General features: G+C 33.3%; 1 protein-coding gene across 3 annotated transcripts in view; it reads left to right on the top strand.

Annotated features, from left to right (window-relative positions):
• Positions 1-24,693, top strand: part of LOC127832294 (uncharacterized) — a 55,566-nt gene extending 30,873 nt beyond the window's left edge. For all 3 annotated transcript variants that reach the window (XM_052357709.1, XM_052357707.1, XM_052357708.1), the window contains exons 2-6: positions 7,529-7,628; positions 17,028-17,199; positions 19,736-19,866; positions 20,955-21,093; positions 23,633-24,693. In XM_052357709.1, the coding sequence (XP_052213669.1) occupies positions 7,607-7,628; positions 17,028-17,199; positions 19,736-19,866; positions 20,955-21,093; positions 23,633-23,867 (699 nt within the window). In that variant the 5' untranslated portion in view covers positions 7,529-7,606 and the 3' untranslated portion in view covers positions 23,868-24,693. The remainder of the gene's footprint in view (positions 1-7,528; positions 7,629-17,027; positions 17,200-19,735; positions 19,867-20,954; positions 21,094-23,632) is intronic.
• The last annotated feature ends 490 nt before the right edge of the window (positions 24,694-25,183 follow it).

Genomic DNA, 25,183 nt, shown 5'->3' on the forward strand with positions numbered 1-25,183 from the left:
TGTGTGCTGTATTATCCTTATTTTACCACATATTTGCTACACATAATCTGTGTTTCTACTTTTGCATTGGCATACTGAAATAAATTGGTCAAGCCATGTCAAGAATAACTTATAATATCGCCGATATGCCCCTTTAAATGAATGATATAGATCTTGTTTTCAGTTGGATGCTCTATTAACCTACTTTTACTTATCTTGCTACACATAATTTGTGATTTCATTTACATTTTATTCTACTTTTTCATGTGCATACAGCAATACATGTTCAAGTATGTGTTTTACGAGATTTTTTTTAAAATTGTATTTTACTTTATGAAGTGAAACTGCAGTTGTGAACAAACGACCCTGGTGACCAATGTTTTTCTTTTTATATTTTTATTAAGTTGTAACTCATAAAACATTTGTGCACATTTTGACATAATCTAGATACAGGAAGGCATGTAAAAATAAAAATGATGTTTATGCATTTTACTAATTTTTATTTGTGAAATTCTTTTGATTTTGTTTTGGTTAAAAAAAATATGAAAAAAAAAAACACAACATGAATCAATCGAAAAAAAATATTTGCAGTCAAATTTAATCAGTATCAAATTTTTTTGATAGATAGAGGTTGTTTTCAACAGTTTTCTCACTAATCTACTAAAGTTTTATAGTCATTACCTTATTTGGGAATTGTTCTTATGGCTGAAATACCCTTGTCGTTTAAGTGCGAATAAAAAAATAACAACACTGGTGACCCTGTTATTTATTCTATTTTTCTATCCACAACAGATGATTCTAGCTAAATACCAAAAATAATCAAATTCTAGATATAGCAAAATTTTCATTTCAACTGCAGCAAACGCCCTTAATACATAGCAAGAACTACACAAATCCAGTAGCCTCTTTCTGTTCAATATTGCTGTTTGCGTGCAGGGTGACTTCACTGCACTCTTTTGACTCCCTTAATACTTAACCAAGACAGTGTGGTGTTCAATGAAATTCTGGAATTTGTATAATGCGAGACGCGGTGAAAGAATTCTACTGAGCATTATCTCTTGAATAAATCCTTCCATGACGATTAAGTTCGACACAAAATGGGTTTCTAATAGTTATTGACTGTGTACATTTACTAGTTAACCGCAATAAGTATTAGTGAGACATAATATGTATATATTTATTCATTTGTAGTTGTATGGACTTATAATTGATATAACAGATATGTCCAATACCGTATAGTTTGTCTTGTATGCCGTGTCACAAACGGTTTTGGTAGACATTATTATATCTATAGAATTATATACGAGAAATCGGGCTTAAATAATAACTGGTTTACATATTGATTAGTTCTCTGATTAAAAACAATTTCTTTCAATAAGCCAGTATTGTAGTTTGTTGTTGAAGGGTATGCTTTAAACTAGTATACACTGCTTACCATATATTTATTTCAAGTTCATGTAACATGTTATTTAGTGGATAATGTTACTATAGCAACCATGTTTTAAAGTGTATTTGCACATCAACGTTGCTTATAATATGTTATAGTTTGTGTTAGTGCAAGGGATGACTGTATTTTTGTTGATGTTTTGTGAAGTTTTTTGTTTGTAATTTGTCTTGTTACTGCGCTTTAACAATGTCCTTATAAGTACATTACTGGACATCAAAGTTATTATGTGAAATATAAACAGTTGCTGCAGCAACATCCATATTTATCGATATATTCCTGAGAGTATAATGACTGCGCTTGAAACGTGTCAACTGATAAATGTTAAGTTTCGAACACTCAATGAATAGGTATTTGTCTCAGCAAATAAATGGTTACCATGGAGACGGAGGTTTAAGAATGTAAACAACTATGCTAATTTGATATTTGCATTGATAATACTAAGCATTGTTCTTAAGGTAATATTGCTTTTTAACACACAAAAATAAGTGATAGATATATCATTATTATCTAATTATGTTAATATGGGTATGTTGAATGTGTTGCCATGGCAACCATACCATAGATGTTGTAACGGTCTTAAAACATGTTTTTCAAAACTACACGCATTAGATAATTATTACAGGTAATGTTCGTTAATTAATTCCATAGGGCCATTTCCCGCCCTAAGTGAACTAAGTCATTTAGCACACTATCTTTACAACATGATTCTACATTTATGTTAATTATGTTCATATTTATAGTTTTTTTTACTTTACATAGATTTTTAACATTGTTTCCTGTCACACTGGTATTGTTTAAAAAAGTGTTGTTACACATTTTTTCTGTGATAATTGGTTGGTTGTAATTGACATTGAGCGTATGATTAAGGGGACGTTGCATCAACCTGTTTGACTCTAATGTCATACATTGTTCAAATAACAAAGTTATGCAAGTATTTACTTTAATACGACTGAATTTATCTCAAACTCGCTTAAATCGAAGATTTGGATATGTCAATACGAAAGCCAATTTGATAATTTCTCTGCATATTTACACACAAAAAAAACGAAATAGTGTGTGTTTTTTTTTAATTGGGCTTGTATTTCTTACATGTGTTTTCACACGTATTTTTACATGTTTAACTTGTCTGACGTAAATGCTCCAAAAGCGCCGCAAAAATGTTGCCGAGAAAAATATTTGTCCATTGACCGTTCCAAGGCGGTGACACTATTTATATTCATTAGTGTTTACTGTTTACATATAGGTATTGTCTTCTAAATGTTTTCGTGTTTTTTGTTTTGTTAATTAACTCCTTTGCAAAGAATAATTAACCGCATAGTATATTAAGGTAGCGCAACTGTAATGACTTCCCGCGATTTCTTTGAAGATTGAAGAACCTTTTTACCTTTTTCCGTATGTATATCTTATTTAAGCAGATACGAAATGTGAAATGGTTAAGGCGATAGTATAGAAATCTTTTGGTATCTTCCCGCTCAGGATCGAATCCTTCCGACAACGCATACTTTTTGCGACGCTTTTTATTTCTTTTCTAACGTATGTTGATTTTATATAGCATATAAGCTATGTTTATTGTTAAATATGTTGCAATAGTTATGCACATTCTTCAATTTTTAAGATTAAAACAACGTTATTTCTAAATTGGGTGATTTATTGCTGAAAATACGAATCATGAGTGTTGCATTTTTATTTTTATTTCAAAAAGTAAACGGTAAATATGTCTATTTCTTGGTATTTTTGCTGTATATAGTTTATCTATAAAAACTAAGTTCAAAATATTACTTAAATGGAAACTACATTGAATTTTGAATTTTATGACACTTTGTTTTTAACCAACCAAATTTATACTTGGCTGAAATAACTTTCATTTCATGGCGCTCTTCCATGGATAACAAGTTATGAAAAATAAATGTCTGTAAAAGAATACTTATTTCATCTTGTTTAAACTTTAAACACCTTAACTGCATCTGAACACGCCAACTGCATGCCCATATTTGGAAATCTGGATGAATTATGGAACTTTCATATACCCCAGGGTGCAAATAAACTGAACAAAAGCCGAGCGTGGGAGTGGTTTTGAAAAAATCAGTATTTTTTTTAAGCATGGATAGCCTACCTACAAATTTGCATGTAGTTCAGTGAAATGATGCTGATAAAGAAAATAATATATTATATTATTTTGGAAAGGTGCCCATTACAGTGGCGCTACCTCAATTGCATTAATTTAATTAGGAAAACATGATGAACAATTCACTCAAGTGTATTTTTTATACTAAAATACGCTCTAGTGTATTTTTGAGTGTATTAGTGCACTTAAAGTGTATTTTATAAAAATGCACACTAGTTTATTTTAAAAAATATGCTCTAGTGTACTTTTAAGCGTATGAGTGCTTAAAAAAATTATACGCTGAAGTGTATCTTTGAAAAATGGGTATTTTAAAATAAATTCATTAGGATATGAAAAATGGCCAGTTTAAATATGAACTGAAAAAATGACAGCAAATAAACTTTGTAAATAACATATTTATTAACATTAAATAACATTTCTAAATACAATTTTCTCTTCTGATGGCCACAAGTTGTTTCCAAAAAAAATCACTACATACAATCAGGCATGTTTAACAGCATGGCCCCCGTCACTATACTGTTTGGGTTACAATGTTCCTTACAAACAATGCATTGAAAAATAACATGCCAATAGTATACATTTTCAAACAATATCACAAAATAGCAATGTGAAATAAAATATATTAAAAGACGTCGGGTTTAAAGTATGAAAAAAATTGAAAGAAATAGCTTACCAAATTGTCAAATTGCAAAAAAGTAAAAACGTTTTCTTTTTCAATCCTAACATGGTTTTGAATACTGTAATAAATAATATTTCTTGCCAAACTTGTAATGTGGCGCACAACAAATGCAAGTTTCTTGAGTTTATATCAATAAAAATCAATTACATCAAAGATAAAGGACATATTAAATAAAAATTATTAAATTAATGAGCACTATGAACATGGAAGCACATTCAAGATCCAAACAACTGTCTGAACTTTAAAATGTATACAACTTTTTTCAACTATTTACAAACAAATTAAATCGGTGTTAATTATAAAGGGGACATATCGCCGGCTAAAACAGTATTTTATTTTCTGAAAATAAAAACAACAACAAAAAAACACATAAATAAGAACTTATGTCATGATTTCTTAAACACAGATCTTTTTGGTAAAATAATCCGCAATCATAACTATAAAAATTTCTGCTCGGTCACTTTGCATGCTTGGGGAAATCTTTGAAGTAAAATATTTATTTATGAAATGTACACGATTGTCCTGCTATGTACATGCTTACTGGCGATAATCAACTTTTAACAGTACTTAAGTGTAGAAAATATTAATTGAAACTTGCAAGTTTTTGGCGCTTTACGTTTTTTTTCTTCATGATTTTATCAATAAAGTATTGTTCGTTACTATTTTATATTCACAACACTTTTAAAAATGTGTAATGAATATTTGCCTTTACATAGAAAAACCGCTGATATGCCCCTTTAACGCACACATTTATAAAACAATCTCGTTTAAACATTACAACAAATCTTCTTAAAGCGCTTCTCATTTTGGCTTCGATAACAGAAAAAACACTATATGCTGGAAAATCATCTTTAACAGTCAGAAAAGTACATCAAAATGATATAGACATGAATTGTACGTTATATTATCAAATAAGACCTAAATAATGTAAACATTAATTGTACGACGATATTATCAAATAAGACATTTGCGGAAGATTGTATGGCCAAAGGTTAACCACAGTGGACTCCAGCGGTCAAGTATTTATACCGCAGCTGCTGCAGAGAACTGAATCACAGCTAGCTGTTGGAGGTACATGAAGGCTGAATCGCAGCGGGCGGCAGAACCTGGACTTCACTTCAGCTGATGGGGAGGACCTTTACTGCATATGTTGGTGGGGCCTGTACATCAGCCTTTGTAGAGACCACAACCACTGGGGGACCTGGACAGCAGGCAGTGCATAGAACTGATCTTGTAAGGTGAGGGACATGGAAAGCAGTGGCTGGAGAGACCAGGAAGCAGGAGGGACATGTACCACTGATGCTGCTTGTGTCCTTTTCTTCAGAATCTTTAACGCGTGCAAGAGAATAACACCATATCACACACTTTCAAAAGGGCAAGGCATTCTTCAAACCGGTTAATTTGGTATGTTATCATTTCAGTTAAATGTGAAATATTGCTGTTAAGGTTATTTTGTTGCTTTTATAATTATAAATTTAAGTCAAAACAGTTTTGTTTGATTGTCTTTGTTTGTTTATTGCAATTAAAATCCTGTGATCACATGAGACTACTCTTTTCATAAAAATTTTAAAAAGTGGCGTTTGGAAAAAAATACAGATTAAAAATGTACCAAGATTTGTGGTCTCATTAGGCTGTGTTGGCTGGTTCAAAGTGTGATGCCTTTTCTGTTTAACCTGAGGAGCCGGTGCAGAGTTGTCGTTTTCAGGGCTATTGCAGTCATCTGAGCGGAGTATTCCTATAAATAAACAGGTTTAAACTTTCCTTTGTTAAATAACATAAATTTGATCATCATGCTCAAGTCACATGTTAACAAAGACAAGTCATTTAAGAAAATGTATGAAAGATGCTTGACCAATAATTATAATTATGGATTTTTCTTACTTCAAAATATTTTAAGCAACATCATTAACATAAGTAAAAAGACATGTTATTACTTGAAAGTAAACCATTGAATCTGTCATTGTTAAATAGTAGTCCAGTTTTCCAGCAATAAAACAATAAAAACCTGTATAAACCAAGCTTTGCATCGAAGTACAAATTTTTCATATTTTCACTTGCGCTCGCGAAAATATTGCAATTTTCTATTATTTATGGAAATAAATGTTTCATATTCACTTAAAACAATCAAATATCCTCTATTTATCTAACATAAGGAAATTTCTTTATAATATGTGTTATTAATAGAAGCTTTTGTCATAGAAGATAGTACATATATATTGGCTTGAATTGTGCACATTTTGGTACTTCAGCGTCTGTCGATATAGCCTCTTCAGTTACAGTTAATAGAATTAGATATGCTTGTGTGCTAAAAATAATTACTTTGGATAGCTAAATAATACTGCTTTCATTCATACTTTTTAGTTTAACATGAAATATGTTGCAATTTTTATGCACATTATTCAATTTTTAATATTAAAACAACGTTATGGCTAAATTGGGTGATTTACACTCAATTAAAAATTACGTGCATTTCTCTCGCAATCTGTACACAGGGGATGTATCAACGGAAATACATGGCCTTTCTTGATCTATAGTAGTGTTGACACTCATTTTAAAACGTGTTTTCGGAAACCATAGCTTTAATTGCAGTGTTCAAGGACACACTGGAAACATAGAAATCACGTCTGAAAAAGAAATTGAGCATAATGCTGCATTAACGAATGCTTTGTTTTACTACTATTACTAAACTGTTCTCAAATTAAGGATTTAAAACATCATATTGATGAAACATACTAATGAGTAATGACGTCTGACTGTTGTTTAGTTTTATGTTCTCGTAAGGGGGTATAAAATATCGCTTTATTATATGTCAATACAATAGGATTTAATATTTCAATAATAACATAGTTTTGTCTTCTATCTTTCTTCGCCTATTTATTTTATTATTTCATCACTTTACTGACCATTCGTCCTTGTGCATACGTCCCGAAAAACTATAGATCACAAGAGCTTTCGACTCGATTCGTGAATCATGTGAAGCGTCTGTATGTTGCTGACAGGCGTACATTTTAAAGGGTATTTATTTAATGTGATTTGCCTTTGGTAATAGCTTTTTTTTTACATAAACCGTCTTTCCGTTTGCCACTCGTTTTCCTTCCTTAAATCACCATAGGTTTAAGGAAAACTAGAGAATACAATTGGCCATTATGATTTATTACAGTTAAAATTATTGTACAACAGTATCTCTGCAACTGGTGTACGGAACTCATATTCGAGTGATAAAAAGTAGATAACGTTTAAACTGTTGTTATTCGTATCGACTCAATATTATAATATTGTTTGTCTTGCTTATTTGCAGGGTGATATGGATATACACCTTGAATTATTCGCGCCCAGTGGCTGAAGGCTTCATGAAATTGACGTAATAAAAGCAGCGATGGTGACTCGTACAATGAAAGGTATGCACTATCAAGCCTCGGTGGTGTAAATGTACGTCCTTTTACCAATCGTAAAGCGTGAGTTTTTTTTCTAAAATGCCCAGGTTTAGATTTATTATGTTGACCCTTTTCTAAGTTTTATGATACCAGTATGGTAATTGTGTAGCTACCCATATCCGCTGTGATCAATTTATTACACTTTTGCATTCGGTTCTCTTACCTGATGCTTAGTTAGCTGATGACATTTACTGCAGAAGATATTATGTTTGATTGACTAACACGCTGACATACTCTATGACATTCTTTAATTAAGCTTGCAGATGACGTTCTGACTATTATGACTTCCCACAAACTAGCGCAAGTACATGTTCAAACTACTCTATTACTGGATTTGATAAAAGGGCTTAGATAAAATGGAGTTCAAAAAATGGTCAAGACCTCAGATTTGATAATTATGTCATTTAAGTACAAGTTGTTTTTATTTAAGTACAAGATGTGTGCACAATCACGATGCAATGTTATCTTATATAATTCGATGTTGTGACTGACAAATCGTTAAGGGGCTATATGGCAGAAAGCAGAACATTTTCTCCCAGAGTATATTTTGTTAGAAGTGTGTAATCAAAGAACATTTGGTCATTATAATATGTATATAATGATGTATAATGTTTTTACCACATGTATTCTGTTTTCTTTTTCTTTGACCTTTAAGAGATTTATTTTTCAAAACAAGATCAATTTTATTTAATTCCATGCCTTAAATAATATTTAAACATATCTGTATGTAAGTTTACTCAGAGTATACTGTCAATGGTAATTGTGTCAATTGCTGAAGAAGTGTAAGATATTGTACTATGTATACCGGTTCATATTAATAGTTTGCTTTTTGTTAAATATTGTTAACTTCTGTCTGATTATTTATTAAGATATGCATGTATTAGGATGAAATTAAGTTATATATACATAGGCATACATGACCAACCAATCGTTTAAATTAACATGTTAAGTTAACAATTATAATAACTATTATATATATATATATATATATATATATATATATATATATATATATATATATATATATATATATATATATATATATATATATATATGCTATTAAACACACAGTAAATAATTGTATTATTATTATTTTCATTGAAACATTAAATGTAGTGCACAAAGTTGCCTGCACTTGTACTATCGACACTATTTAAAGTATCAACAAAGCGAAACTGCGGGTGCATCGGCAATGGAGAACATTTACAAGCACTGTAAGGTTCTTTTCATAAGTTACAATATTTCGAACAATTAGATAAAGTATAAGCCCACAAAAACACAAGTTAATAAAACTTGGTTCATATCCTTGAAATTTCCAAAACAAACAAGTGTATTGGGTTTAAGCCCGTTTTGTTAGCACCAAACCTAAAACTTAACACAGAATTGCTTGAACTTAAAAAGCAACTGACATCACGGAAAAAATGCGACAAAGCGACGAAAATGATTAAATATCAATCTTATGCATTGGAACGGTCGATACAAAAGCACTTGAGGGGGTAAACGGTTTTCATTTCAAATTTCCATAATTCACACTTGACTCAAATGTTATGTATAGGAAAAAAACACATTTAAGTGTAATTAAAATAACTCTACAGCTTCACAATTAAAACTAAAAATGGCGCGGCAGCGGCCGACGCGTATCCCCACGCCGCATGTTTGACCCAGGGGCGCCCCAGGGTTGGTAATGGGGCCATGCTTAGTTGAGATTGACTGTATTGTCATAAGAGATGTTCAGTATAAATTTAAAGTAATTCGGTGTATAAATGAAGAAGTAAATGTAAATTAACCTAAAAATGAGTGACAATCTATACCCTAATTTCTCCTCCTCATCCTGCTCTTCTAACAAATCTAATACTGAATCAACTTCACTGACGTCTATTATGTACATGTCATCCTCATTGGAATGACTTATGAGATGGCTGAACACGCTCTCTTATAGCCAATCTTCTTGCTTCTGTTTTGGAAAAGTTATGCGTTGAGGTTAAATGGTTGACTTAATAGTAGCGTCTCAGAAAGTGTCTATCGCAATCTTGTACACAACAATGAAAATGTTGAATTTCATGTCTGTCTTTGATGTTCAAAGTCCATCTTGCTTTAAATTGTTTCTAACACTTTTCCAACTTGAACATTTTGACAGATTTTCAGTAATGAGTCTAAAAGTGTAATTGAACAAATTGAAAGTTTCAGCCCTTTAATAGATTCTTGAGGCTCTATTTCATGAGTTTCTCATGCTTTTTATGCTTCACTGCATTCTATCTTTTCTCTCATATACTGGTGTCCCTTTGCGCCAATATTTTATAATCCCTTGTAAAAACATTAGATGGATGAGCTAAACCATTTCACAGATGAGTTAACAAAAACAATTAACTACTACATACATCTCTGCGCCACTACTGTGTAACTCTATATGTGTTTTCAATACACAAGCTTCATAGTTGAAAAATTCCTTTGTCCGATGAAAATGCTTGCACTTCTTCTGATTGGGTAGATAACCACATAATAGATTTCGAAATCTAAACGCGGACCCTAAGTTCAAGGTCAAGGTCACAGTGGTAAAAAATTTCATGCGCATGGAAAGGTCTTGTCCAGATACACATGCGTACCAAATATGAAAGCAATATCTGAAGGAACACAGCAGGTATGAGCCTTTTTCGAATCGCAGTCGCAGATTTCGAAACCTGAACGCTGACCTCAAGTTCAAGGTCAAGGTCACAAGGGTCAAACATTTTTTTGCGCATGGAAAGGTGTTGTCCAGATACACATGCATACCAAATATGAAAGCAATATCTGAAAGGACACAGAAGTTATGAGCCTTTTTCGAATCGCGGTCGCAGATTTCAAACCTGAAAACTGGCCCTAAGTTCAAGGTCAAGGTCACAGAGGTGAAAAACTGTATGCCCATAGAGTGTTGTCCAGATATACATGCATACCAAATATGAAAGCAATTTCTGAAGGGACACAGTAGTTATGAGCCTTTTTCGAATCGCTGTCGCAGATTTCGAAACCTGAAAACTGACCCTAAGTTCAAGGTCAAGGTAAGAGTTGAAAATTGTGTGCGCGTGGAAAGGTGTTGTCTAGATACACATGCATACCAAATATGAAAGCAATATCTGAAGGGACGCAGTAGTTATGAGCCTTTTTCGAATCGCAGTCGCAGGAAAATCTCTGACCCGGCCCCACCCCAACTCCCATAACTTTTGACCCAGGGGTCAGATCAAAATTCCGAATAGTGCACCGTCGCACATATGCTCATAGCTACCATGTGTGCAAGTTCAAGGTGCTGGTGCTAATATTGTAGGAGATAATAGTGGCCAGGACGGACGGACGGACGGACAGACGGACGGCGGAGATAACCACAATATCCCCACGCTTTTAAAAAAGCGTGGGGATAATCAAACAACACACCAGACAATACATTTTAATTCAAATACTAGTAACATTTCAAATATCGATCTTTAATATTGTATGCTATGATCGAATGAATTTAAACTTACAACGGGAACCCACATGGTCTTAAGGGGTTTGACTGTATTAAAAATTTTGATTTAAAAAGTGAGCATTATTTCTCAGAAATATGAATGCACTTCGTAATCTAAATGTCTAGACATATGTCAAATATATGATGGGGTTTACACAATTAGTTTTTACACGCTGAGTTTATTTGTCATAAATCTTTGACGTTCCAACACATAAATGTTTGTTCCCAGTAAAAAAAATGTTTTCATTACGTTAAAGGAAAACACTTTTAATACCTTATTTATTACTTATTAGTGGAAACAGTCATTTCATCTGCATACGTGTATTATATGGGAAAGATCACATTTAAAAAATTTACACAGCCGTAAAAGGGATAACGATATGGATAATTTAATCATAGTTTATATTTCGTTTGAAAGCTTCTATGAAACCAAATATTGTGATTCAAGATGTTGTGATATGTGTTAACTTAATCGTTAATAGACATTTAACAATCCTCTCGAGATAACATGTGAGGGACATGAACAATATTGCATACACCGACACTAAATGAATACTTCATGGTTTTAACATAATGATTCTGATCTTATTTACAGTGTCCCTAATATGACACGAAGCCTTATAATGTTGATTTAATATTTGGAAATTTTCCCTGGAGTAACTCGTAATGTCACAAAAATGTACTTAAGCCTATGTTTTAGTGTGATATGTGAACGAGTAATGAAACTCTATAGTTATGTTGGGTCAACATCTCAATTAACGGTAAAACATTCACAGCGTACTATTGAGAAGCACCAATTTCACCTCTCTGTCGCTAATTGTCTGCTTTTAAAAATGCGTGTTGACACTAAATGCTTATTGTTTTATAATTCCTTATATTGGAAAAAAATAGCAACACTTACAAGACGAGACGAATTCATAATATCAGAGGCAGACAAAAAACTGGTGGCTTTAAATTAAACTTAAAATTAAATTGCACTTAAATTGCCTAGTATAAGGTGTTTAATTATTTAATATAGGAAGGATTAAACTCTAAGAGATATTATTCTTCCCATCTCATAGTGTTTTATTTAAATCATTGCTTAGACAGTACAGGATACTGCAAACAACATGAAGCAAAACATATATATAAAATTAAAACTGGAATCACCACTGGGGGGATTTCAACGCAAATAATTAGAGATTAAAACCTGTCTAAGTTATCATTTCGAATTCGCAAGCGTAACCGCTGTAGAAAAAAGTAGCAACAATAACTAGCGCTGTTACCGTAGAAGCACACAAATGGCTTTGTCACGGTTCAATTGTATTAAACAGTATACTAAGGATTTTACAAATATAAATATATATGTAAACTTATGCACCTTGTTAATATCAGAAGTATTGAACTATAAACATGTTTTTTTCAATTGATTATAAGCTACTGAATTACTTTAAAAAAAACTCTGTACACAGCGGTTGCAGGTATTGCGGTCAGAACTTAGCATGTGTGTTAAAACCTTAAAGTGCTGCGCCAGACCTAATTGCTTAATTTATCATACAGTACAACATTATAGATGATTGGTCATATGATCAATTTTAGATGAACAAAACTGATGTTACTTTTGGTTTGGTATTACATATGCACTTGAGCATTTTGTAACGAAAATATTTCAAGGAAAAAGGTATGACGACTGCATGGTGTGTTCAAAATGGCTGAAGTTTACGTCCTCCGTAGAAATTATCCTCGGAATCATGCTGTGTTATGCCACATAATTACAATAATCATACGTTCAATTAGGATAATAGTTAAAAGGTTTCAGTATGGACATCCGTCATAAAGTGGCTTTGTTGTAAACGATTCTGATAAATAAACAGCAGCCTTTCTTTCTTTTATTCACTCTTTTACGTATTGAAAACGGAATGAATCAATAAAGTTTTCTTCATTTTTATCTCTGTATCATTATTATTTTATATTGCCCTTGCTTATTTTGGTGTTAAGTTTTCTATATGGCATGAGACTGGAAATCTACTAGAACAAACAATCAAGTAATATAGCCTAAAATATAGTACATTGACGCAAATGTCTATTTTATGGACAACTCTTGATCGAGACACAATATTAAGCTGATTATTATCAGTGAATCTCTCGGGCAACATTTGATGTAGAACGTGTGAAAGCTTTTAAACACGCTCAAATATAGACATTTATTATGACACGCTAGTCACATTCAATCTGCACCACCATGGACGTAGCTAGGATTGATACATAGTTTAACCCTTTGCATGCTGGGAAATTTGTCGTCTGCTGAAATGTCGTCTGCACAATTTCGAAAATTAGCATTTTCTTCGATTTTTTTCAAAGAATATTATCAGAATAGCAAACAGTTTGGATCCTGATGAGACGCCACGTTCTGTGGCGTCTCATCTGGATCCAAACTGTTTGCAAAGGCCTTCAAAATTCGGTTCCCGCACTGAAAGAGTTAATACGTAGAAGTATTTCATTCGTAATTATTTGTGAACATGATAATTAAAATAAATGTGCTAAAAAGCGAAAATAGCACAATAGATTTAAGTATTTTTTTAATTGAAGGAAGTATATGTATACTAAATGAAATGCAATGATAAAGTAACACAGTAAAACATTTGATTTGAATGTAACTTCACATGTAAATGAAGTTAAAACATAAAATAGTCATTTCATGGCCGATGTTTACTATTAAATAATAAATCAGTATACTATTCTTCAAGAATGGATATGGGGATTGTGTTGCTGTTTCGTGTTTTAATTCATTTGATAATAATAATCAAACGCGAATTGTGTATCTTGCTCTGGCAAGTGTACCCTAACCAGCTTAAGATTATAAGTTGTTTTATCATTTTCAAAGCAAAGTATTTGGAAAATATGATTGTTGTATTATCATCTGAAAAACACATGAGTATTTTGTAAGTAGTATTTTAGGGTCGATGAAAATTTAATTTTTGCCACAAAACAGTCCCATCAAGAAGTGGGAAAATCACCCCCTCCCCCCAAGAATATACCACATTGATACTGAAACTTTAATAAAATTGCTTCCAGTTTACGTGTTCGTTCTTCAGAACTTGACTTTGATAAATTAGAATTATAATTATAATTAGTAAGTACCAGGTGAAGTAACGTACATCGAAAACAGGGTTCTTTATTTAAAGTTGTGAGTGTTCCAGTTGTTATTTAATAGCGCGTTTTTCTCCATACGTTGTCTGGAACAGAAAGCTCATACGCATAAAAATAAGTCGCGTTCTGAGAAAACTGTCCGCACAGACTAATCAGGGACGATACTTTCCGCCTAAATTGGATTTTTGCTAAGAAGAGACTTCATTGAAACGAAAAATGTCATAAGGCTAATCTGGGACTGACACTTTACACACATGCATTATGCCCAGTTTTCTCAGAACGCGACTAAAATGTTTGACCAAGAAACACCTCTTGCAGGCCAATCATATAAACCACTCGCGGCAGCCAGAAATATGACGTCAAATATTTTACATACTATAGACCTTTTCACGTTTTGATAAAATGACAAAATAATAAAAACACATGTTTCCGATTTGAACATTTTCGTTTAAGTTATGTTGTTGTTGTTTTTTTTAAAGAAACAGTTATACTGAGCATTAACATTCCCCTAAAATAGCCATTATATGAATCTTTTTATCGTTAAATTTTGTGACATTACGAGGATTGCTTATATAATGTATAAAATACATATGTGACGCTGTTCGGAAGGATGGCCGAGTGCTCTAAGTGCAATACTTTACTTGAACTTCAAGAAGGGTCAGTGATTTGAACCCAGGTGTGCAATAATGTGTTTTCTTTTTTTAATTTAAGTCTTGTTTTATACTGGAACTCTTTAGTTCCGATGTTAACATTTATCAATTTGAAGCATTTAATGACACATTTAAAAACATGAAAAAATATGTGAAAAGGTACCTTTCAGGACCATGTCGCTTGATGATTTGTCATCGCGTTTGATGCAAGCACCTAAACATGTTTTTATTAATATCAGAGAGTATATGAAAGGTTCACCGACTGTTATTTCATTGATAAAAATTACTGTGTGTATGTTAGTGTGGCTACAGTAATAAAACATGACAAATAAATTCGAAATTGCTCAATTCAAGCAGGTGACAAACATTTAATATTCGTGAACTAAATATTAAAATATTGTTGTTATCTAAATAAAATATTTCACACACAAAGAAAAATAAGTATGTTGATTTATTGAATTAAAACTAACTTCAAGGCCATTTAACTCTGCATAAGAGATGTTCCGTAAACAAAATATCGTCTTGCACATCTACTGGAATAAATATCACTCATATTAAGTTGCGTTTTGAAGCACAGAAAACTTAGAGACTTGTTTCTTATCTGCCTTCTACATAATATTAACAGTACATTTATTAAGTTTCGTGCTGATAAGCAGACAACAAAACGACATAAAGTACACAGACGTCTACAATATCCAAAATTAGCGTAATGTGTGAGCACAGAACCTTGCAAAGAATGTCGCAACATGCACGCAAATTATGTTTTGCAAATCTACGTAGTATGAACAAAATACTTTTATATTTTTACTTCCAAGCACAGACAACTTATAGACTAGCCTATGGCAAGCAGAACACGTGCGAATTGCCTAATTGACGATTAGTCTCCAACGAATATTAAGACATGCACACAAATAACGTCTTACACTTTCACGCATTAAAAATAATATACTCAAGTATTTATGAAGTTTCATGCTGATGCATAGACAACGGAGAGCTTATTTTTCGACACAAAGTACAAATGTACAATTATGTTAGTATTGAACATTTGCCTTTTTTGAATGGGACATAACTCTGCAAAATATGCCGCGACGTTGAAAAGTATTACGTCTTGCACGTCTACATACAATTACAAAAGTTAAAGGGCACAAATCTATGCAGAAAAGATCACGATATCAGCGATAATAACGCCTTGCACTTGTACACAGTAAACATACCATATATGTGAGAATTCATATTGATTATCAAAATCTTTGAGACAAGTTCACGAGAAAAAGTACGTATGATTATGTTCTACGATATACGTATTTAAGATTCAGCGGCACATAACACTGAAAAAGATATTACGACACACACGGACATAAAGTCTTACGCTTTTGCATTTCTATAAAGTTTAATATAGTGCTGATAGAACAATGAGTGACCAGTTCACTACACGTGTTAAGCGGACAGACCAACCGACCGACCTGTGTATCGTGACCGACCATTAAACCATCCAACCGACCGAACGGCAGGGTGAATCAAGTATTCCCCCACAAACGTCGTAATTGGGTTATACACATTCTAAATACATTTATACTGCAATATGATGGAATTGGAAGTAAATCTGCAAGTCGCTAACCCGTAGCTTTGAATTTACATTTATATAGTGTTCATAAGTATTTAATTATGAGTTATGCAAGTTTTTATATGTAGATCATTTGAAGTTTATTTCGGATAACCTTTAAAGTTTGCTGTGGATATTTAAGAATAACGAACTAACTTACAAGGGGCAAATATTTATAAGTGTGAACAGTGTTGTCATACGTCGATAACATCTTAGTACTATACTTGGCATTCTTTGTTAATTCCTCGACGTATATTCATGGACCTTTAATTGTACTCGATATTAACAACCTAACCAATAAACGCGGAAAAACGTTTGACTCATAAATTATTAGGAAACAAAACGTGCATTTTTTAAACAAACACAAATCCAACATGCATTATTTCTAAATGTTCTTTTTGAAAAACAACTATGTTCTAACTAGCATTAATAACATTAAATGTACTGCACGTTGTTATGTTATCTTGCAGGAATAAACTTAACTTTTTTGTTTCCATGAACAGCTTTTTTCGTGACCCTGTTGTCCGCCTTGTTGGGCATTTCCCTTGCGATGGAATGCCGCACACTGCAACTCCGGAGCGTCCTCCTCTGCCTTAGTGATGTCATCAACGGAGTCAACGGTTCTTATAATATACTAGCCGGCTCCGACACGTCTACCGTGGAAGCGTTTTGCCGGTAAAGTTTTGCGATTAGAATTCTCAAATATATGTCCTATAAAGCGTATATACTGCTCGTCTGTATGATTGCGGTAGTTGCCTCTACATTATGTACATAACCAATTGATTTATGTGACAAAGCAGTCAAGTCTTTCTTCACATTTTCAAACAAGTGTTGGTAAAAAGAAATAAAACACAAGAATGTTGAAAAGGCACTATTGATAATACATAAGGCATTTAAAAGTACATGTGTATGCATATGTGCCCACATACACTTACTCTATGAATCTATAGAGCAAAGAAATTGCAACAAAATGGCTGTAAATTAGGGTTTTTGTCACCAAACAGAATTATAAAGTCAATGCTCAAATAAGGCTTCCTGGTCTTCTCCAGATGTTATCCATGTTTTCCCAACATGATCATTAAAAACGCAAATTTTATTTTTTCCAATTTACTAACCCTATGTTGGTTAATTCCAAAATAACGAGCTCTGCTCCAATGGTATTACACTGCTCACAAGGTATCGGCTTTCCTGGGATGAGATTGTAACCTTTAATACATTATACAAAACAAAAAGTTGTACAGATGTGTCGCTCAAATTTGTATAACTTGCCGATTGCTTTCAAATACAATTATTTGTAGCTCCTTTATTTATTAAAGAACGCAACAAATATGCTAAATGTAGACAATTTAAGTAGACACTGGAAAGATAAACGATTACCGCGAAAATAGCGATTAGGCGAGAATACAGATGCCGACTTTACAACGAAGTTGACAGATGGGTGTTGATTTGTTAATATACCTATTTTTGCATTTCAATTAAGTTCAGTGACATGAGCTCTTTTTTGCAATTCAAAAGAAATTTAAAATACATTAATTTGCTTAATTTATTAGCAACTCCATCAGGAAGAGCCATACACATAACTGATATTTCTTAATTAAATCGTTGCAGAAGATAGATAGCCGTTGAGTAATATTGTCAAATCTCAACAGAGACAGTAGAGTATCTTTTACAGCGCTGTGTTAAAGAATTTGTTTCCGATTTATTATGCTCTGTCAATAAACATTGCCTGTCTAATGCTCTCATGATTTAATCCTGAATAAGCTTAGGAATTGAATTATGAGGGCGTTATTCCTTTTTTATAGCAATGCATTAGAATGATTAAGAATTGCTCATTTATCAATTAATATAAAGGTTGCATTAGAATGATTAAGAATTGCTCATTAATCAATTAATAAAGAGGTTATATGCAAAATATATTATATTCAAAGGTATTGGATATATATTTGTAAATCAATTCCAATGTGTTGTTTACACTGTATTTCGTGCCGACTTAATATCACCTAGATCAATTAGAATACATTTGTTTTATTATATTCAATCATATCATTATATGCCAGTATATGCAATGTAATGCATTGCACACATAAACCGTCGGCGAATTCAAATGTTATCAAGCGCAGAGACTTTTAAAAGTTATTTTGAATCATTCAAATGTTATGCTGAGTACCCAGAAACCGTATTAGTTAATTGTTACAAGTACTTAAATACAACGTCTGTAGCGAATAGGATATTTCTGAAGACAAGGCGCTGGTAAAGTGTAAAAATCTAAATAGTTAAAACATGTGGTGGAATGCCAATATATGTAGTATAAGCATGTAAAGAGAGATGTACATAATTGCTATGAAAGACGTGACATTAAGTATAATCGTTGTGTTCCGCAAGCATCATCGAATAACTTGTGTAAGATTTTCATCACATTGAATGGCGGCTTTTGAGCAAAAAACTTCAGGCTTCTCCAACAAGGGAATAGTTATTCTGCCTGACTGCAAATCAGGTTCACTGACAAGCGCACAACACCCATTTATCATATTCGCATGATCAGATCACATACATCACCAGCCATACATCTTTCCAGATTGCCATGAACGATTTACCCTCCTAAGCTAACGTGTGGCGTCGTATTAAAAAACCTATTCAGAGATAGGCAAAAGGACGAGTGTCCCTTTATAAATCTATTTAGTGTTAATAATTGTGTGATATAACATTATGAAATTAGTATATTAAGAACGTTAATGAAAAGAAATAATCATGAGGTGATATTCAGAGAAAAACACGGATAACATCAACGTATATAAGTTTAAAATGATTGGAATTTTTGAAATTACCTAGTGGTTAAAATTTGTTTATCCTCGTCTTAGAATCATCATGTTTGGAGAAACTATTTTCATTTCTGTTAACCTGTTTGTGTCTGGTAAACGTGAGGTCCTAAGTTCAATTGCTTGAATCAACCAATGATATGACTTAATAAGCAAACCATGACCCTTTCATTTCATTCATCGTGAAGCATACGCATATCACAGGAATTACCACTATGTCGTTTTTGAAAAGGCAGTATAGAGAAGATTTGTAACTTAGCTTTTGATTGAGTTTCACTACAATTACATTTATCTATGTTTATAATACAATTTCTTGAATTGTGACAGCTTTGGGTTTCTTGGTACTAAAATAAATAAACTATAATCTATAGATGTTCCTGATTTGATATTTTCAGCGATGGCACCGTCAACCGAACAGTCCAGTGTCTGGAAAAATTGTACTCCGAGTGCAGAAAACACGAAGGCTTCGTGGTACAGCCGGATATGTGGAGAAAATCCTTCAGTGACCTATGCGATAATCTTACAAGCAAGTATCCAATAAGTTTTTCTTACAAGAAAAGCAGCATAATACAAGAATTGATGTACGAACTTTATAAGTTGTGATGCAAAATGTTCTGTCTTGATAGGTGGATGTCTGGTAAAAAAACTGGATGTCAAGGCATTAACTGTGGTGTTGCTTTTTTAGTAAACGATTTGAACCGATCTCTAATGGATTGATTACTATCAAGACTGGCTGTTCATGTAGTTTGTATGTACTATGAGGAAGATTTTGTTTGTTCTTCTTCTTTATAAAGCTAGGTATTGGAGTTAGCATCACGAGTTATATTAGTTCTTATCCTGTTGTGCACATTGCCTGCGTATATATTCCTGGAATTTGGTCATATGAAGTGTTTCAAAAACATTGTTTTTTTTCATTGCCACTGGCTTATACAAAATATGAGATAAAAAGCCCTATTTCTTATCAGTATATACAAGCATTAGCTGTGCATATCGTCAGAATGTCGTAGTCGGGAGATTTTTATTGGAATCGTGACCGCTGGTAGCATTTAACCTAGTTCCAAATCGTACAAGTTTCATCATTACCAAGTTTAATAGACAGAAAGAAATGATATGTAAATTATTTGCGGATATATGACCGTTTGAAGTTTTTGTAACCACTGTCTGTAATTCGACACAACTTCAGGATATCAATCGCTTGTTAGCGTTTGTGTGTATATCTTCGCAATGCCCCGTAAGCGCAATGAATGAGATATGGCCGTGTGATATTGAGATTTGTCTTTACCGTATTTATTTTTAACTTTAAATCTTCAAATGTGTTACTCATACAATTACATTGTACTTTAATATGATCACCTGCCTATTTAGATTTTGTTTTATAGCACGTGTCAATTATTTCTGCGTGGTGTTTGATTTCTTAATGAAGTGTGTTTATGTTAAATGTTATGCAATTGTTCATATAACACTAAAATGTGCTGTCGCTCAGCTTGAAATGAAAACATCAACTTGAATATACAAGTAAATTATTAAGTAAACTTTATGTGGAAGAAAAGCTCCGTGTAAGTGTTGGATTCATATAAATATTTCCACATGTTTCCACTATCTGTTTCTATTCAGTTCATGCCCAGTACAGTGACTGTATTGTTCAACAGAGGTTCTACATACACAGCTGCTTAAAGAGAAATGATGAGTTGTTAGACACATATTTGAAACCCTGGGCAGAGACCCAGGAGACATTCACCATGAAGATGTGCAGGTAAGGATGTAACACAATCATCGGTTAAAAACCGAACCCATAATCGCTACATTAGTAGCGCTGTTTCAAGAAACTCTTTCCAATATATATGACTCAATCAAACCAACTTTGAGAACGAACTGGTAAATTTGAATTACTGTGTTGGTCGGTTATTCGGCATTAAATGGTTTAGGTTGATGGAGCGAACATTACTCAAGCGATTTAGTGGAAACTTTAAACATGTCATCACTGTGATGCAAGACACATGCCATGCACATTGATACACATAATCCTAAACTATTTGGCCTTGAATATAGCTGACAAAGCTGTGTGGGTATTAGGCACGTTCGTAAAAAAAGTTATAGTAACCGACTGATTTTATGCCGGGTGACGGGACGGAGCTGGTCACAGCTATGTAAGCAATCGGTTAACGGTTTTTACTTTCATTTGTTAATGCAGTATCAAAAATTGATTATGTTTGAGAACACTGACAAACGTGACGAGTTGTATTGTGAATGAAATAAACAGCATAACCATTCTGTTGTGGAAGATATAGACTATTTATTCCTTCAAACGTTTGAAACGCTTTAACAACAGACAAACGTAAATAATTCCACTGTCAACCAATTAGTCTCTGTATATCACACCTTTTGTAATGCCCTTGACGAAGGTAAAGAGGTACGAGCCGTTTTTTTGCAACATTTCTAAGGCCTTTGACAGAGTATGTCATGAAGGACGTATTCATAAGCTCTGACTAAGTGGTATCTCGGGCAATCTTCTATATTGGTTAAAAGACTACCTACATGAGAAAACCCAGTGTGTTTTAATCTCTGGCTGCAAATCTGACCCATTACCCATAAATGCTGGCGTCCCTCAAGGGTCTATATTAGGGCCCCTCCTCTTTCTTATATGTATATATTAATGACATTGTACGAGATATTCACTGTCCAATTCGCCTATTTGCAAACGACACCACGCTATATATCATCGTCGACAACCCTGTTGATGCGGCTAATCATCTTAACTCTGATCTTGCAAAAATTCATCCCTGGGCTGATAAGTGGTTGGTTACCGTCAATCCATACAAAACCGAATCCTTAGTTATATCTAGAAAAATCAACCGCCCAATCCATCCCCCTCTTTCTCAACGACTGCCAAATCACTGAGGTTTCGTCTCACAAGCATCAAGGCTTAACGTTTTCTGATACATGTTCCAGGCATGACCATATAAAATCAACCAAGAAGAAAGCATGGCACAGAATCAATCTAATGCGAACGTTTAAGTTTACGCGCGATAGAAAGTCCCTTCTATCGATATACACAACATTATTAGAATACGCTGATATAGTCTGAGATAACATTAATACAAAAGAAGAAATAGAACTTGAAAAGATTCAACAGGAAGCAGCAAGGATAATCAGCGGGGGACCACGTTTGGCATCTTTGCAAAACCTATATAATGAAACTGCTCTCGAACCATTTAAAATTGGAGAACAAAACATGAATTTACCCTCTTCTATAAAATGTATAATTCACTATCACCCCCCCCCCTATTTGTGCGCACTGATCCCCTCTAGCATGGGTGAAAGATCGACTTATCCTCTTCGTAATTCTAACAATATTCGCAGCATTAAATGTATATCACAACTTTTTACACGATCTTTCCTACCATCAACTATAAACTTATGGAACAATCTACCGGTCTCAGTAAGCACGTCTCCTTCTCTCTCTGTTTTTAAAGCAAATCTTAGTAAAGATAAAAAAGAATTCCCCAGCATTTCTACTATATGGGGAGCGGACGTCTAATGTTCTAGATTCGCGTTTACGAATGCATTGTAGCAGTCTAAATGAACATTTGTACGCAAAAAAACATTGTACAAAGTCCATATTGTCAATGTGGTGCGATTGAAGATACACATTCTTCATTTGCCCCATTTATACAGATAAAAGAGTTATCCTTTTTGACAATCTGTCCAGTTTACTTTGCAACTACTTCTGTTCGGTCTTAAAGACGGAACATACGAAGAAAACTCATTAATATTCAAACATGTTCAGTCTTTCATCCGAGATAGTCATAAATTCTAACCCAACTCTATCTCAAGAACAAACCATTTTCTGCTAACGATGCCCCGTCCCGCAACTGCTTCTCTTCTTATCGCAACTTCTCTTCTGAAATTATGAAACTCTTCTCTTCCACTTATTTCCCTTTCCTTCTCAACTTATTAGCTTTTATGCTATCTATATTACTCTGTAATACTATTTGTATTATAACTTATCTTTATTTTTAAACGATATACAATTACCTATCACTGAACTATATTGTTCGTAATTTGGGCATGTCTTTAAATAGTTGTTATACGTTTGGCTGTTTACACCATTACAGCAGCGCTTCTAACTGACAGAAGAGAGACATAGTATAAGCCTCAGGCTTCCTTCTCAAGTCTGTCAAATTGTATTTTACAGCCTGTATGTAAAGCATAGACCAAACGTAAATAATGACCAGTTTATTGTAATCAAAAACTACTACTATCTATATAATGCCCATTATGATTTGTTTCAGTTACTTCGAGGGGATACGTATCTGTACGTCCCAACCAGTGAGCGACGCCTGTCACGTGGATGCCGGGAAATACATCAGCAGCTTCATATACGGAATCACTCCGAACTCCATCTGTGAAAACGGAGCAATTTATACGGTTTTAAAATCGCGATCATCGGTGTACTCCTATTATGGTCAGACATTATTTGCTGAATTTTTGTTTATATGCAGTTTTAAGTTGTGCTTTTTTGAATAAACTAACGTAAAATAACGTTTAAGTTAGGTATTCATACATATGCATGTTGTGAATTGTTTTACGATCATGTATGTTCATACTTTGCCAGTATATGTTTACTATAAAACTTGGAAACTGTACATAACTAAACTTCTGAGAAATGTGTGTACATGTGTGTTATTGATGGATTGCTTGAGGTCATTAGTTGGGTTTGTATTAGATTATTATTATTTGATTATTTCTACGACAACGTTTATATTTTTACTTGATAAAAATCGACTAACTATGCCTTGAACATGCACACCATGATTTGTTTCTGCCTCTCTATGCAAACTTTTTTGTAACTTGTGTTCACTATGATGTGGTGTTTGAAATCGTAAGGATGGTGGGTGATTTATTATTATGGTCAGCATGTGTCACATCCTTTTATCACCAAACTTCTGCGACAGAAAAATGCTACGTTGTTTCACATGACATATTGTACCAAAAATAGGCCATCGTCGACGCTTTTTTCCAGTTGAACCCGTATGTGAGGCGGATTAAACGATGGGATTCGTGTTGAGTGGTTAAGCAAATCAGAGTTGTGAATGTTTTCTTCTTTTATGAAGAGCTCTTGTTCAATGAAGAGCATGCGATGTAAATACTTGAAAAGTTACAATGGTGGAATGTGATGTTATCGCATTGATGTCGTTTCTTTTGTAAACACGTTAATTGGTCCGCAGTTAAATGTCGTTTTAAAAATTTGATATTGCATCTTTTTTATAATTAAGCACATAGTGTGGTAATGTTACCTTATTCTTAATAGAATTTTTTACTAGTTCATCTCTAATAAAACACATGTATTTGATATGCTTTGTATTTTGTGTATGCCTCCATAGTCACGTGGTTTAACACACACTTAAATATTGGCCAATTTTACAATATTTTACACACCATAGATCGGAGTTATTAACCACTCATGTACACATTGGGTACATTATGTTTATTAAATCATTTATTAAATTTATATCATTTGTTAAAATGTAAATATGCGCAGTAGTTCTCACATTTCTTCCATTTAAATGTATCTGCCTAAATTATTGATAATAACAAAACTGGCCAGAGATAAGATAGTTCATAACATAAAACCTCTTCTTTGTTGCAAAATAAAGATTTAAGCAAACAAATCGATGAAACGAGATCAGTTTGATTAGATCGCGAATGCCGGTAATGTTAGAATTTGAAGAACATTTTTAGATTGCAAAGTCTATCGTGCCTGTGCAGTGCCTCAAGATTTTTTGTTAGATGTTGGTAATGAACATGACACATTCAGGCAAGATCTATCTGATTCAGTGATA

The sequence above is a fragment of the Dreissena polymorpha genome, chromosome 5 (assembly GCF_020536995.1).
Source record: "Dreissena polymorpha isolate Duluth1 chromosome 5, UMN_Dpol_1.0, whole genome shotgun sequence".
Classification (NCBI taxonomy): Eukaryota; Metazoa; Mollusca; class Bivalvia; order Myida; family Dreissenidae; genus Dreissena; species Dreissena polymorpha.